This window comes from Mastigoproctus giganteus, chromosome 7 (genome assembly GCF_048544385.1).
Source record: "Mastigoproctus giganteus isolate SK-2022 chromosome 7, ASM4854438v1, whole genome shotgun sequence".
In the NCBI taxonomy this organism is placed as follows: domain Eukaryota; kingdom Metazoa; phylum Arthropoda; class Arachnida; order Uropygi; family Thelyphonidae; genus Mastigoproctus; species Mastigoproctus giganteus.
In genome coordinates this window covers 125,668,114-125,685,726 of record NC_143581.1, presented here as the reverse complement: position 1 = coordinate 125,685,726, position 17,613 = coordinate 125,668,114, and the positions used below count along the sequence as shown (strand labels likewise).

General features: G+C 36.2%; 1 protein-coding gene across 1 annotated transcript in view; it reads left to right on the top strand.

Moving 5' to 3' along the window:
* The window catches only part of unc80 (unc80, NALCN channel complex subunit), a 1,843,891-nt gene that overhangs the window by 1,329,160 nt on the left and 497,118 nt on the right, over positions 1-17,613 (top strand). The window contains exon 48 of the mRNA XM_090378420.1: positions 1,053-1,271. Within this exon, the coding sequence (XP_090234546.1) occupies positions 1,053-1,271 (219 nt within the window). The remainder of the gene's footprint in view (positions 1-1,052; positions 1,272-17,613) is intronic.

Here is a 17,613-nt window from a genome sequence, read left to right as displayed (position 1 = left end):
ACAACGAGTGTGCTTTACTCCCTAGTGAAACTTGGCAGAACTGGTTTAAAGATTGGTTTCGGAGGATGGAGAGGTGTATTGAATGTAGAGGAAATTACTTTGAAAAAATTAAATAAACAAAGCTGTATTGCAAAACTTTCCTAGTACCCTTTGTATTAAAAAAAAGAAATGTATTTTATGAATATGTAGTTACACCCTTAGCTTCTAAATATTTACTAAATATTTGGGTGGATAATATCCTTTACAGTCCTTGTGTTATGAAAGTAGTTTATTGATATTTTGATTTTAAAATTTGTATGATATTGTTCAGAGAATCAGTTTCAATTAGAAAACTGTTGGAAGCCACTGTTTAAGTTTCTAAAGTTTGTGTGTGAAAGTCATCCCATGCAATCACTTTGATTTAAAAATAGTTTTGTGAAAAAAATAACTGCATGTGTCATTAATTACATATTTTATATTTAAGAAGAACAAGATGTACCAGAAATAAAAAACTAAAAAAAAAAAAAAAAACTGTTCATAAAACAGTCACAGTATAAGCAGTCAAATTTTTGGAGTAATTTTGATCCCATGTGATCACTTATGTTGTAAAAATCTAATATTTCCACCTAGTGTTGTGGAAAGGATTAAAGTGAAACTTATCAGCCAATACTTCAGATTTGCAGAATGAGATTAAAGTTATCATCATGTGTAGTTAATGAAGGTGACTACATAAGGTGATAAGGTTTGAAAATTGAAAATAGTGGCCACCAAGAGCATCACTTTTTCAAACAGCTACATCAGTGAAATTAAATACCTTGTCAAAGTTATCTCTGTTGCTTTACTTTTAGTATTTCCCTCTTATCTATCTGTGCTTTTTAATTGGTGGATTTTATTGCTACTTTTTGAACATTTTTTTGAATGAAAATGCTCTAAATATTGGTCTTGTAGATTTCACATACTCTAGCAGTTTCTCTGATAATTATAATGATAAAACCAAAAACAAAAAAAATATTTTTTTTTATTTATAATTTTCATATTTTCTTTTATTCATAAAAAGAAATTTTATATTTTAGGTGCAGCCAAAAGCTTTCTTCCAACTACTGTTATCCCTGGAGCAATATGTTGTTGATCCATTGGATATTTTAGAATTAGTTGATGCAGAAAAGCCTTTACGTGCATTGGATTTCTGCTATCAAATGGATCCTGACACATTGTCCATTCTGGATGCCATATCTCTTTGTGTTACAGTGGTTTCTTATTCTGCAGATTGCAAACGTGGCCATCAAATGTTGGTATGTTTTAATTTTTAATTAATAATAAATATTAAATTGTACTTTTTATAATGATTAATAAATGAATGCTTTCTTAGCTATTTAAACTGGTTACTGAGTTTTCTAAAACTTCAAAAAAGAAATTCCTGATATTAGAGTTTATTTGTCATGAACAGGCATGTAAAAAATATGCAGGTCTTGATTCCCTAGATTTTGTTATATGAAAAACTAGAATGTGGTCCCAAAAAGGGTGAAACCATTCTGTTGGAGGGCATCTCTCATTCAAACTGAATTACATGATAAGTCATATCACAGAATTTTAGAAACAGATTTGCATAAAAATATTAGCAGAAATGTGCAGCAACAGAAATATATACATCTACAATATACAGAGGAAAATATTTGGCATTTCTATTGATACCTTTGATTTAAAATATTATCAGACATGAGCAGAATTTTTTTAGCTTAATTAGTCTAAAAAATTGGTGGCTGGCAAAATCTGTTAAAATTTTTAAATAATAAAATTTATGTCCTCAGGACTTATTTAAAATAAATTCCGACCTTAATCACAGATGGTGCTGATGTCTTTTTTAACTTTTAATACTATGTTGCATATAATTTACAAGTGGATAAATAAATAGCAGAAAAAGGAACCTGAAAGCAACATTGCAAGACACTGGGGGGGGGGGGGTATTAAAGATTTATATATCCAAGAATGATTCAAGATCATCTTTAATCATATTTAGATTTTTTTTTCAAAGGTGTATCAAATAAATATAAATCCGTCTTTATTGCAGGATCTCTCATAGCATCAGTGTGAATCAGTGTTTAGCATTCCTCCAGTATGAAATTCACTTTCAAGCTCCATTATTATTAATTATGAAACGAATATTTTTTTAGCCATAAAAAAAAAAATTATTTATGATTTTCAGTGTATTTAAAAAAAAATACTGTACTGACTGCTGTGGTAATTTTTCACACAGTTTTTTTTTTTTTTTTTTTTATCTCCTTCACTACCCTGAGATTTGGATGTATACTAGATGAGAAACATGTATAGATATACTAAGTCACATTGCATATATACAATGTGACTAGGTCAGTGTATATATCACATTGTATATATACACTGTCACATTGTATATATACAATGTGACAATAAAGTTCCTAGACTGGTGCTGTTGCAGTGCAGTCATGTTTGACAAGTTTGAAAATAAATGGAAGTGGTATGTTGTAGTTCAAACTTCCTCCAACAGATGGTGGTATAGAGATTGTCCAGTAGGATGACAGGTTTTAAATAACAACTAATGTGTGTGTGTGTGTGTGTGTTTGTTTTTTGGTTTTTAGGAGCATTAGCAACTAAGGCCATATTGCTCCGGGATATGCGGTGGTCATTCTCTGACCTTTCCGCATCCTCTGTATTTGGTGGTGACGGGCTTGAAGCCCGGGCTAATCAAGAAGCGTGTGTTACGCACTACTGCTCCTTCCCACCTGGCTACAGAGGCGCCGTGTGTGTGTGTGTGTGTGTGTGCGTGCGTGCGTGCATGCGTGTGTGTGTGCGTGCGTGCGTGCGTGTGTGTGTGTGCGTGTGTGTGCATGTGCATGTGTGTGCGTGTGCATGTGTGTGCGTGTGTGTTTGTTTTTTGGTTTTTAGGAGCATTAGCAACTAAGGCCATATTGCTCCGGGATATGCGGTGGTCATTCTCTGACCTTTCCGCATCCTCTGTATTTGGTGGTGACGGGCTCGAAGCCCGGGCTAATCAAGAAGCATGTGCTACGCACCACTGCTCCTTCCCACCTGGCTACAGAGGCGCCGTGTGTGTGTGCGTGTGTGTGCGTGTGTGTGTGCATGTGTGTGCATGTGTGTGTGTGTGTGTGTGTGTGTGTGTGTGTGTGTGTGTGTGTGTGTGTGTGTGTGTGTGTGTGTGTGTAAAAATATATATTTAAGGATAGATAAGTCTGATAAAGTTTGCATGGACGGGGGTGAAAATTACACAAAGTGCCAAGGACTAGAAGGGTAAGGATAGTAGAAAAAAAGAAGTAATGTAGATTTGAAAAAGGCAAAAGAATGTTAATATCCTAAAAGTTATGATGAATTAAGAAAATTATTGGCTGAATAGCAAAGCCAATTTGGAGGTGAAGGAACTGGAAAGCAAAAATATTAATACCAAATAATTAAACAAAATAAAGTAAAAAAAAAAAATAAATAAATAAAGTAAAATAAAAGGTGGTAGAGCTGTCATCAGATATGGGTGGTCAAATTTATTAGTAAATAAGTCGAATACAGGGATGGCAAAAATGCAAAATCTGATGTCAGCAGAAGGAAATATTGATGCAAGTAATTCATGAGGGAACTACACCTGACTATGTATCAGGAACTGTGTTAGTATAAAAAGGAGATGAATACCAAATGCTTGTTCTGCAGGGAAAAAGCAGGTCTGGAAATGACCCAAAACTGAAGGAATAATAAGAAAGGGAATGATACCTGGATTTTTCAAGTAAAACATAGTGGAAGGAAGATGGCAGGAAAATAAAGTGCACATATTTAGTAGAGTAGATAAATGTATCTAAAGCATAACTACTTTAGTGACTTAGCTACAGGATAAAGCAGTTTATAGCAGCATAACAGACATGATAGAGAGCTGTGAAGAAGTGGAAATAGTGAAGAATTCAAAATCCTTCATATTTTGAACAAATAAGAGCATAGAGATAATAAGAGTATTGTTAGAAAAGAGAGAGTATATCTATAATGTAGACATGTTGGAATAAAAAGGACTTTACTGATATAAAGTCAAAAGATATACAAAAATAAAACAGTTCATAGATAAATAAAAAGTATTGAACATAGCCATAATAAAATGAATAGAAAGTAGACCAAGTGATATGGCTACTATATACTTAGCAAAAAAGGATGTTTCATATACTTAGCAAAAAAGGATGTTCCATATACGTAGCAAAAAAGGATATATAATCCTAGTATATAAATTGAAATTATACCGATTAGGGTGATACAGCTTACACATAAAAATTTTTAATATCCAGGAAAGGAGTAATTACATATTATTATTATTATTAACCATATGGTGCAAGCAAGCCTGAAAGCTTATGCTGCACCAGCCAAAAAAAAATTCTTTAGTGAACAGTAAATGGTTACTGCATACGTTAGTCGATCTAATAGTTTGAGCACAAATTATATATTTATGTATTTTGTTGGAAATATTAGAGTGCCAATTAGTAAGGTAGATGATGTCAAAGTTGAATTTATTTCTTTTATCACATCTGTTAATATTATATGGAATGGTAGCATTGCTGAGAGTAATATATAGAGGCCAAGGAAGATGGCTGTGTGATTAGTAGAGTTTCCTTTATTCAGTTTAAGTTCATTGGGTAAATTGCTTTGGCTAATGGTTCAAAGTTTGTATTTAAAATCAGGATGTCATATACATATCTGAATGCTAAAAAGTTATGATTAGGGTTGTTTGTGGTGTATAATTCTTAGCATTAGCATTAGCATTAGTAGAGGCATATGATGCAAGAAAGCAAGCTTATTCAGCATCAGCCAAAAAAAAAACAAAAAAACACACCACTCCCATTTCACCCCTACGTTCGCTCGAAATACCTGTCCAGTTGAGCCTTAAATTTGTTTAGGCTATCAACTTCAACAACAAGTGATGGAAGTCGGTTCCACCAACCAACCACCCGCTGGCCAAAGGCAAATTTCCGCACATCTATCCGACATCCGTCCTTCCTCAATTTGAATTTATGCCCTCTGAGCTGATTATTCTGAGCAAGATGAAGAATCCCATTGGCATTGAGCATGCTCAAACCATTCAAGGCCTTATACACCTCTATCAGATCACCTCGCTGGTGCCTAGTCTCCAGACTCTGTAATTTGCAAAACTTAAGTCTTTCTTCGTAAGAGCAACCCTTTGTTCCATTCACTAATCTTGTTGCCCTTCTCTGTACCCGTTCCATCAGCTCTACATCCTTCTTGAAATGAGGCCTCCAGACCTGTATACAGTACTCAAGATGTGGCCTAACCATTGCCTTATACAAGGGAATAATCACCTCCTTATCCCTGCTAGAAAAATTCCTGTATATCATTGACAAGACACCATGAGCTACTCTTTGCAGCTCGTCTGCACTGCTCAGAGAACTTCATATCTGCCTGCACAATTACCCCCAGGTCCTTTTCATTCTCCACCACTGTCAGTGTAGTACCGCAGAGTTAGTATTAGTATTAGTATTAGTAACGGCCGTATGGTGCAAGAAAGCCTATGGCTTATGCTGCACCAGCCAAAAAAAAAAAAAAAAAATCTGAGCAAAACAATGATAAAAACAAAAATTAAATAAATAAATAAATAATAATAATAATTAATAAATAAATAAAAATAATAAAATGAAATTAAAAATTAAATAAAAAGGAAATTAATCCTATCATCCTATGCGCTTCCCTTACCCGAAAGTACTATCCAGATGACCTTTGAATTTCCCCAAACTGTCGGCCTCTACCACCCATGAAGGCAACTTATTCCAGTAATTTATAACTCGCTGGCTAAAATAAAACTTCCTGCAGTCCAATCTAAACATTTCCCCGCGTAACTTGAATTTATGTCCCCTAGTTCTAGCATCATTTATAATCTTGAAAATTTTGTCCTCATTCATTTTACTGATGCCTCTCAGAGCCTTAAACACCTCAATCAAATCTCCTCTAAGGTGTCTAGTTTCCAAACTCTGCAACCCACATATTCGAAGTCTTTCTTCATAAGGACGCCCTTTTGCCGATCTCACCAGGCGAGTTACCCTTCTTTGCACCTTTTCAAGAAGCTCGATGTCTTTCTTTAGGTGCGGTCTCCATACTTGAACACAGTATTCCAAGTGTGGTCTAACATAGGCCTTATATAATGGGATTATCACGTCCCTATCTCTACTTGCAAAAGTTCGATAGATCATCGATAGGACACCATGGGCCTTCCTTGCAACCTGTTTACAATGCTCAGAGAATTTCATGTCTGACCGTATCGTAACACCCAAGTCCCTTTCCTCCAGTACTGGGTTTAGTTGAACTCCACCAAGTGAATAAGTTATTTTGGGATTACTGTTTCCCAGGTGTAATACCTTACACTTTGTTGGATTAAAGCACAGCTGCCATTTTTCTGACCATTCTTGAAGTCTATCTAGGTCTCTCTGAAGAAGCTCAGCTTGACAGTGATCATTAACTACTCTACCAATTTTAACATCATCTGCAAATTTAGACATCACGCCCTCTATCCCTTCATCAATGTCGTTTATGAAAATTAAAAACAACAGTGGTCCTAATACTGATCCTTGGGGAACCCCACTTCTTACATCAACCCAATCTGAGGAATAGCCATTTATCACAACCCTCTGCCTCCTGCCCTGAAGCCATCCTTCTATCCATCTAAGGATTTTCCCAGTGATTCCAACCTGTTCCAGCTTATAAAGCAACCGCTCATGTGGGACTGAGTCAAAAGCTTTGCTGAAATCTAAATAAACAATGTCGAAATTATTCCCTAATACGTTCCTCTGGGGTTACTGTTTCCCATATGTAGTACTTTACATTTGTCAATGTTAAACTTCATTTGCCACCTCTCAGCCCATCTGTTCAACCTTTCCAGATCCTGTTGCAGCAGCATAGCGTCAGTGGTGTCCTTAACAACCCTGCCAACCTTTGTATCATCTGCAAACTTGGACATTAAACTTGATATCCCATCATCAATATCATTCAAAAACACCGAAAACAACAACGGACCCAACACTGAACCCTGAGGAACTCCACTAATAACATTAGTCCACGTTGAGCAGTGTCCATTGATTACCACTCTCTGTCTTCTCCCCCTCAACCATCCCCTTATCCATAGCAGCAATTTGCCTCCAATGCCACACTGCTCCAATTTGTGCAGCAGTCTTCCATGTGCAACAGTATCAAAAGCCTTTCTAAAATCCAAATATATAATATCAAAGTTATTCCCTGCATCCAGTTCTTTTGTGACCACATCATAGTATCCAATCAAATTGGTCAGACAAGACCTGCCCCTAACAAAAAAATGCTGCGTCTGAGCTATAACTGAATTCTTGTCTAGATGATCCTGCAGTGCTTCTTTAACCAGTGCCTCCATTAATTTACCTGGAACAGAAGTTAAACTAACAGGTCTATAATTACTTGTGTTAGCCTTTGATCCTCCTTTGTGAATTGGGGTTACATTTGCACATCTCCAGTCTATGGGTATCTCCCCTGAGTCCAAAGAAGTTCTCATAATTATGGCTAGGGGTTTGCTTACTTCCTTTGCTGCCTCCTTTAATATAACTGGATAGATCTCATCCACCCCAGGTGCCTTTTTTATGTTTATCCTCAACAATCTCTCCTCCACTTTCCTCTCAGTTATTACAAAATCATCCAGCTCACTGCCAATGTTTACTTTACCTACATCATTCTCCTTCCTGAATAACTCCTCATGCGTGAATGTAGATGCAAAATACTCATTTAGATTGTTAGCCACCTGAGCAGGATCCTCAACTGTTGAACCATCAATATCCAGTGGACCAATCTGATTCATCTCTTTCCTTCTTGAGTTTAAATAGGTAAAGTACTCTTTTCTGTTTTTCTTTGCATCCTTTGCCAAGGATTTTTCGTAGTCTGCCTTTGCCTGCCTAATCTCCTTTGTGACTTGGTTACAGACCAACTTATGTCTATCATAGGCTTCCATGTCACCCATTAATTTGTATGTATCCCATGCATTTTCTTCTCTGCCACATGTCTCATTAGTTCATCTGACAACCATTTAGGCCTAAACCTTGAACAATATTTCTTAGTTGGTATGTAAAGCCTGGTAGCCTCCAAGATTAGTTCCTTGAATGCTTCCCATTTTGAGTTTGCTGTTGGTAACATCATCAGTTGGTCCCATTGTATAGAATTTAAATACTGTCTCAGACCACCATAGTCGCGTAGGCGCCTCCGTAGCCAGGTGGGAAGGAGCAGCAGTGCATAGCACACGCTTCTTGATTAGACCGGGGTTCGAGCCCGTCACCACCAAATACGGCAAAATGCGGAAAGGTCAGGGAATGACCACTGCATATCCTGGAGCAATATGGCCTTAGCTGCTAATGCTCCTAAAAAACGAAAACAACAACAACAACAAACAACAACCATAGTCGCCTTTACGAAAACAAAAACCCTTCCCTTTACCTCTGATGGTAGTTACCTCCTTGAGTAAATCCCACTTCAACACACTGTGATCACTACCACCTAGTGGTTCATTTATCTGCAGATTCTTAATGCATGAAGAATCACTACTGATAATCAGATCAAGAGTATTGATCTGAGTATTGAGTATTGATCACCACCAGCAGTTTTCCAACCCACCTAATTCTGCCTCGACAGCATCAGCAAAAATTCTTGCACCCTTTCTATTTAAGTAATAGTGTGAAATGATTTGTCCCTCTTGTTGCCTCACGAACATGCTGATGTAGAAAACAATCATCCAATAAATCCACAAAAGCCTTGCTAGTGTGCGAGTGACCAACCCACAAATTCCAGTCAATATCTGGGAAATTAAAATACCCCATTATAAGACTCTCTGATTTACTGGCCCACTCTATTTCCCTGTACAATATCTTATTATACTCATCAGAGTCATTAGGCCTATAGCACACTCCTACTCTCAATTTTGATTTCCCTATGCTTATGTCACACGAAACTGACTCGACACTGCCCTGTCCATCAGTGTTGACTGGCTTCACTTCCTTGGACTTTATGTGTTTCTTAACTAATAGCATAACCCCTCCTCCCCTCCTGTCCTGTCTATCCTTTCTATACACATTGTATTCCCCAAATTCTAGTTCCGCATTCCTTATATCAGTGTGCCACCACGTCTCTGATATCCCAACAATATTTGCCTTTGATGTTTTGAGCAATACCTCAAATTCATCAAATTTATTTACCAAACTCCTAGCATTGGTGTACACGCAGGTATACATGCACCTGTTTCTATTCCTAGCTACCCTAACACAACCCATGTGTTTACTTGTACCGCAATGACTCCCAGCAGTCTCTGAAATATCCTGCATCTTGTTTTTCAGGCTTCTGCTCATTTCAATAGAAGCAGTGCAAGAATCACTTCCACCTCTGCCAGTGGCTACTGTTAATCTATTAGTCCTTGTATCCTCCCCAACTAGCAGTTTTCCAACCCACCTAACTCTGCCTCGACAGCATCAGCAAAAATTCTTGCACCCTTTCTATTTAAGTAATAGTGTGAAATGATTTGTTTATAAGTGAGTTTGCCATCAAAGATAATAGTTATTAAGTAAACAGAGATTGACACAATTGTTCCATGTATTATCACTTTTATTCAATTTGTCTTTGTATCTGTGATAAAGTTGTTTTAGCACAAATACCAGAAGTTTATGTGGGATTTAAGTGAAGAGGTTGGTGAAATCAAAACTTTCTAGGCTGGTTATGGTGCTGTCAGATTTGAAGGTGTTGATGATAGCTTGGTTATTGTTTATGATCCAAAGATTGTTAAATTGTTAAAAATAGTATTGAGTAATTTGAAAAATTGTTTACCTGGGAGGTAGCAGCCAATATTTTTGGAACTAGTAATGAATCTGAAGCCTACAGGTTGTTAATGGAATTTGGCAATCATATTCAGAAAGGGTAGGATTGAGTTCTGTAATTTAGTATTTAGTTTTTTATATAAAGCTATTAGCTTTTTAATTGTGGAAGCAGGACTAAAATAGCAGGAAGTAAAACTTCCTGCTATTTTAGTCCTGCTGGGGTGATGATGAAATTGTCCTGTAATTCTTTTATATATTTCTTAAGATTGCAGTATGGTGTGTAGCAGTTATTGTACAGTTTGTAGGCATTTGAGATAGCTTTTACAATGTACTAGTAGTAGCGCTGGCATGCGATGCAAGAAAGCAAACATATGAGCTTATGCAGCGTCAGCCAAAAAAAAATTCACAAAACCATTTCTTCTAAATATTTGACCAGTTCCTCCTTAAATTTATTTAACTTATCAACTACCACAGCGACTGATGGAAGTTTGTTCCAGCAATTAACCACCCACTAGCTAAAGGCAAATCTCCACATATCTATTCTACAGCTGTCTTTCCTCAATTTGAATTTATGCCCCCTTAGGTTCATAATCTGAACAAATGGAGGAATCCCATCAGAATTCAGCATGCTCAACCCATTCAAGGCCTTATACACCTCAATCAGATCACTTCACAGGTGCCTAGTCTCCAGCTGCTGCAATTTGTAGAACTTAAGCCTCTTTTGGTAAGAGGATCCCTAATTCCCCTCACCAATCTTGTTTCCCTTCTCTGTACATGCTCAAGCAAATTACTATAATCAACTTAGAAATGAAATAGAAAATAGTTCCATCTACATCCTTCCTAAAATGTGGCCTCCAGACCTGTACGCAGTACTCAAGGCATGGCCTGACCATTGCCTTATACAGAGGGACAATAACCTCCTTTTCCCTGCTAACAAAATTCCTATATATCATTGACAAAACCCCATGACCTACCCTGGCAGCCTGTCTGCATTGGTCAGAAAACTTCATATCTGACTGCACAATTACTCTCAGGTCTTTTTCATTTTCTACCACCTTAAGTGTAGTACCACAGTTGTTATGTTCCTCTGGGGTTACTTCTACCCATATGCAGTACTTTGCAATTGTCAATGTTAACCATCTTCCCAAATTTTCTAGATCCTGTTGCAGTAGCACAGTGCCATTACTGTTATTAACAACCCTGTCAACCTTTGTATCATCTGCAAACTTCAACACTAAGCCTGATATGGCGCCTCCGTAGCCAGGTGGGAAGGAGCAGCAGTGCGTAGCACACGCTTCTTGATTAGACCGGGGTTCGAGCCCGTCACCACCAAATACGGAGGATGCGGAAAGGTCACGAAATGACCACCGCATATCCCGGAGCAATATGGCCTTAGTTGCTAATGCTCCTAAAAACCAAATAACAAACAAACAAGCCTGATATACCTTCATCAATATCATTGATGAATATACAAAACAACAGCACTTCTTTTGATTTTATATTTTTCTTAATTAACAGCATAACCCCTCCTCCCTTCCTATCCTGTCTGTCCTTTCTATGCACATCGTACTCCTCAAATTCCAATTCTACATTCGTAATATCTGTGTGACATCACGTCTCTGATATCCCAACAATATCTGCCTTTGATGTCTTGACCAACACTTCAAATTCATCAAATTTATTTACTATACTTCTAGCGTTGGTATACATGCAAGTATACATGTATACCATCATCTATCATGTACACCATTGGTGTCCAACCTACAGCCCATGGGCCGGATCTGACCCGCAAATAATTTTTATAAGGCCCGTGAGAAAGTGAACTAAAACAGCAATGATCGTCACTGGGTGTACAGGAATGCAAGCTTCCAGCTCGACTGTATCAAACATGTACATGTGGTTCATGCAGTCATATATGCTAAATACAGTTACGTATTTTGATGTAGCTTGTTCATTGCATTGAATTAATTATTAATTTGTATTGAATTTAAAAAAATCATTCATAAAAATGTTCCAAAAGGGAAAAATTGATTTGGAGCGTCGTGTTTTTGATCCAAGGTGAACTGAAGACTATCCCTTCCTATGCCATCCCTTGTGGTGGAGGTTGATAGCCTAAATAAGTTTAAGGCTCAGCTGGACAGGTATTTTGAACGAACAGAGGGGTGAAGTGGAAGTGGGTTTTTTTTTTTTTTTTTTTTTGGCTGATGCTGCATAAGCTTGCTTTCTTGCATCAAATGCCTCTACTAATGCTAATGCTAATGCTATTTCTTCATTGATTACCACGAAAAAGCAGTGTCAGGAGACTGTGTGAGTTTTCAAAGAATATAATTTAAAATGACATTGATTCCAAGCATAAATCTTATGATCAACCTAAAGGAGTGTTGCAAAAAGAAAAATAATCAAAGTTACAAAATGAATTAAGAAAACAACAAAACATGCTGAAAACGTATCAGTCAAGAAATGTATCTGCTGTAAGTGCCAGTTATCATGTTGCACATTTCATCGCTTTTGAAAGTAAACTGTTCATTGATGGTGTCCGGAGAGAGGAATGATGATGCAAGACATTAGTTTGTCTCGACAAGCAATTATTCGAAGAGTAGAAGATATTGGAAAGAATTTGTTCCAGCAACTTTTGCAAAACATAAAACAAATTAAATATTTTAGTGTGGCACTGAATGACAGTACTGATGTAAATGACACATCCCAAGTCATCATCTTCATACGTGGAATTGATCATAATTTTGATCATAATCAATTCCACGTATGATAATTTTGTATCATACTAGAATTATGATCAGTTGATCATAATTGATCATGTATACTCTGTAGGTGCACTAAATCTTCAACTGGAAGATCCACTAAATCTTCCAGTTGAAGATTTAGTGCACCTACAGAGTATACATGGAACAACTGCAGGTGAAAATCTTTTTGAAAATTTTTGGCAATCAATTGAAAAGTTAGAATTAATTATTAAAAAACTGGTAGGAGTAACAACTGGCGGTGCAAAAAATATGATTGATAAAAACATTGGGCTTATGGGTAGAATAATCAAGAAAATGATAGATATCAGAGCTTAATTTCAGATTGGAATTCACTGCATTGCTCATCAAGAAGCTTTTTATGGAAAAGTATTGGATCTCCAACACATTATGACTGTAATTATTTCAACTGTAAATTTTATAAGATCGCATGGCCTTAATGTGGCTGTTGAAACATCACTGAATGTTTCAACACAGAAAAAGGGAAACCAATAAAACAACTGTGAAATATGGAGTGGCACTGTTTGATCTTTCAATTCATACATACATACATTTCTAGTCATTTAAATGCTCTTAATTTAAAACTACAAGGGAAAAGAAAATTGGTCTGATTTGTTTGGTGACATCAAATCATTTGAAAATAAGTTGTTATTATTTAAATCCCAAATTGAGCAAGACAATTTAGTTCACTTTGAATATTCTATATAATATTGGTGTGAACACACCATAAATCACTCTTAAAGGCAAAAAACCACATTTGTAGTGTAAAAGGGCATCATTTTATCTGTATCTCATATTGTGCTCCTCCTTCGCAACGAATTGCCATGTATTGCACTACCTTGAATAAGTAACGCTTCACTAAAAGAGAAGACTATTGTTACTTATTCTCAGTGGGCACCACCACCACCCATGTTGCATTGAGTTTAACTTACACATTATCATGTACACATTTTAGCATCTCTCATATTGTGTGATTACCTTCACAACTGGATTGTCATGTCTGCAATATCAGGGTACCTGCCCACCCATCGATGAAAATGGGTGGTGGTGCCCACTGAGAATAAGCAACAATAGTCTTTTCTTTTAGAGAAGCATTACTTATTCGAGGTAGCACAATACATGGAAACATTGTGAAGAAGGAGGACAATATGAGATACAGACAATAGGATGCCTTTTTACACTACAAATATAGTTTTGTGCCTTTAAGAGTGATTTATGGTGTATCCACACCAATATTATATAGATTATTTGTACTCTTAAACCTATGATGCCTTGTTGCATTGAGTTTAACGTATAACTTTTAATATTGTACTGAGCTAAAGGAAAAACACATTTCCAAACAATCATTGCCTTTCGTTATTACAATTACTTTTTGACAAATTTGAAAGTCGATTTGCTGATATAAAATCCCATGAAAAAGACATAAACATTTGTTTGAGAACCCATTTACTTCTAGCTGAAAATTACAATCCCAGATTGCAACTTGAAATTATTGATCTTCAAGCCAAAATATGATTCAAAAATAGGTATATGGACTGCAGAAATAAACTATTTGAATTCTACAACACTCTCCCATCTGAAGACTTTCCACTTATAAAATAAAATGCCATGAAAATGGCTACTTTGTTCAGATCAATGTATGTTTTGCAAGCAGATTTTTTTCACTCTTAAAATCAAATAAATATTTTAAAATAAACAGAATAATGGATGAGTATATATATATATATATATATATATATTTTAATGAAAACCCCAAACTCGAGAGGTAATAGAACCTATAGTACTTAGTACCGTGCTTGGGTTGGAGGTTGAGAAGATGAAAGAAGATATTTGTTGACAATAGACTTGAACTGCTGTAGACTGTAATTTTCAGGAAATACGTATGAAGGAAGGTTGTTCCAGAAAAATGACAGCTGCATGAATAAACGAGGAAGAAGAAAAGTTGGTTATGTGAGTTTGAAGTTGGACAGTAAATGGACGTTGGCTGGTAGCGGCACGTGTTTGGACTACTTTGAAAGAGAGAGAGAGAGAGAGAGAGAGAGAGAGAGAGAGAGAGCGGGAATTATAGAAGCCAATTCAGAAGAACAGTGCTCATGGAAGTATCTGTAGAAGAGGCATGCAGCAGAAACAGTACGTCTATGAGAAAGCGAGTGGAGAGACTCTGTTAGAGATGAATCATTAATTAACTTAACTGCCCTCTTCTGAATGGAATCAAGAAGCCTCAGAGAGGTTTTGGGGGCACCACCCCAGATGTGAGAACAATATTCCATGGCAGGGCGGATTTGCGATTTATACAGAGTGAGCAGCTGTTTGGAAGAAAAGTAACGCCGAGGGCAAAAGAGAAAACCAAGTTTTTTAGATGCAGAGAAAGCAATATTTGTAATGTGCTTGTGCCAAGAGAGATTAATGCCCAAAGTAGATATATCAACTTGCCTAGAAATCGAAGTGCCACCAAAGATAAGCATAGGAGCAGAAGAATCCTTTTTGTGGGATATAAGACAGGACTGAGTTTCAGAAGGATTGAAATCACCTAAGTTGTCTTTGCCCCACTGGAGAATTACCTGGAGATCGGCATATTTAAGGAATTGGTGGCGGATATTCAGCAAAATTTGAAACTGATTGAGCAGGGCAAGGTTTCTCAAACTGGAAAGTTCAATGCAATGTGCTGTCATCAGCAAAACTATGGATAGGATTTCCAGTCAATGGAAGGTCATTAATATACAAGAGGAAAAGAATGGAGGGACAGAAATGAATTTGGGGGACACCAGCATTAGTAGAGAAGTTAGAATACAGAGAGCCATCTACCATTATCCTCAGAGAGCAGTCAGAGAGAAAACTGGATAACCAGTTACAAAGAACAGTTGGCAAACCATAAGATGGAAGCTTGTGTAGAAGATCTTTATGCCAAACATGATCAAAAGCCTTTGAGATCTCAAGAGCAACTGCTTGTGTTTCACCGAACTTTTCCATTGAATTAGTCCATAAATTTGCAACATAAGCCAGAATATCACCTGTCGATCGACACTGATGGAATCCATATTGGCAATCATTGATCAGACGGAAGGTTTCTAGGTAGTTTAAGAGTTGGCGGTTAATTGATTTCTCCATTACTTTAGAAAGAGTAGAAGTAATTGCAATGGGACAATAATTGGATTGGAGGGATTTGTCGGCTTTTTAGGAACTGGCTGAATATGAGCAAATTTCCAAGCAGAAGGAAAAACACCTTTGGATTAAGAAAGTGAAAAAAAGGCAAAAAACATGAGTAAGTTCAGGAGCACAGGTTTTGAGAACAAGTGGAGAAATACCATCAGGATCTGGAGCTTCATTGAGAAATACCATCAGGACATGAACTTCATGTACTAAGATTGGCTTCACAAATTTGCAACCAAATTTTGAACAATTATCTAAAAATATCCAGCCTCGATTATGTCATTAAATGTTAAGTTTTGTTCAGTAACTATTATTGTACTTAATAAAATTTTCGAATATTTCAATTTTAGGTTTATCATTATATTTATTTATTCACCTTAATATTGAAAAGCAGTGATCTTTTTCTGTTTGTACGTTTTCTAAAGTGAGCATTTAAAAGCAAAAGTAAAGTATTTTTTTAAAACAAAAGTGAGTATTTAAAAGAAAAACAAAAGTAAAGTATTTAAAAAACAAACAAAAGTAAAGTATTTTAAAAACAAAACAAAACAAAAGTAAGTCATATTTTTATAATTTTAATAAAATCTGAAAAAGAAATCACTGACATAGATTTGTTGTACATAAAAGTGCTGGTTTTTTATGATATTAATATTGCCCGTTATAATAAGCCCATGATATTGATCAATATATGGAGCATAGACAGGATTTTTGCAGTGGCATGGGAGATCTGTAAGTAGAATATTATTATTATTATTAGTCATATGATGCAAGGAAGCCTGAGGCATATGCTGCACTAGCAAAAAAAAAAAAAAAAAAAAGTCCCATGTTACCCTGAGAGAGAGAGAGAGAGAGAGAGAGAGAGAGAGAGAGAGAGAGAGAGAGAGAGAAGTAGAGGGGAATCGCCAAAAAAGCAAGAAAGAGAAGAATGATAATATCTAGCTTCCTTATTTTGATAAATGGCCAGGTGATAACCAGCTTCCTATTGATAAATGACCAGGGTAATTTGCCGAACCATTTTGTGCAAATTTTATATTGCAAAATTCAATGCAGTGAGTTGTTGGTTGGTTGGTTGATATGTTATTTAATTGAACAAGGGCTACTAAGGCCATATTGTGCCTCCAGTGAGTTGTAATATTGCCAATTCTGTAGAGACCAATGTCTTGTATTATGTGTTTGGATATTATTGAACATGAATTTTTGAAAGAATGAAACTAAAGCTTTAAGAATAGATTTTTTGATGCTAAGAAGGAAGTGGTTTATTTTAGGTAGATCAAGGGTAGTGTTGTCCCAAGAGCTAAGGATATTTTTAAAATCAAATTTTATATTTTTGTATGGATTATGCTTTTTATTGCCATGACTTAGTGAAATAATTTATATGACTAATGTTAAATAATTTATAAATACAGTGTTTGGTGTTAAAAGAGCTGTGAGGCTATTTTCAATGACAGCTAAGATTTTTATGATAGCATTAGTGGTGGTGAAAGTGGAGTAGTTCCAAATCTGTGTTGTTGTTGTTTTTACCTATGGACAGTTATTACTTTTTTGACCTATGTCCATTAATTCTGATATTTATGGAGATTGATGTTTGTCCTACATAATTAGTAAATTTTGCAAATTTTACAGGTAAGTAGATAGATGATATTTGTAGTTTTGCAAAAAGGTAGGGGATTTGTGCTATGGTTAATTTTGAGGTTACCCATAGAGGGACAGGTCATACAACGTTTATCGTGGCATTTGGAAAAGGACAGTGTCTGATTTAGAATATGCTTATTGAGTCCAGGTTTGAAATGAACAGAATTTAGGTCAGGACCAAAAGTATATTTCTCCTGTGTAAGATTTAACAGACTATCCTCAGGAGATGGATGGAATGCAGCACATTTTCTAGT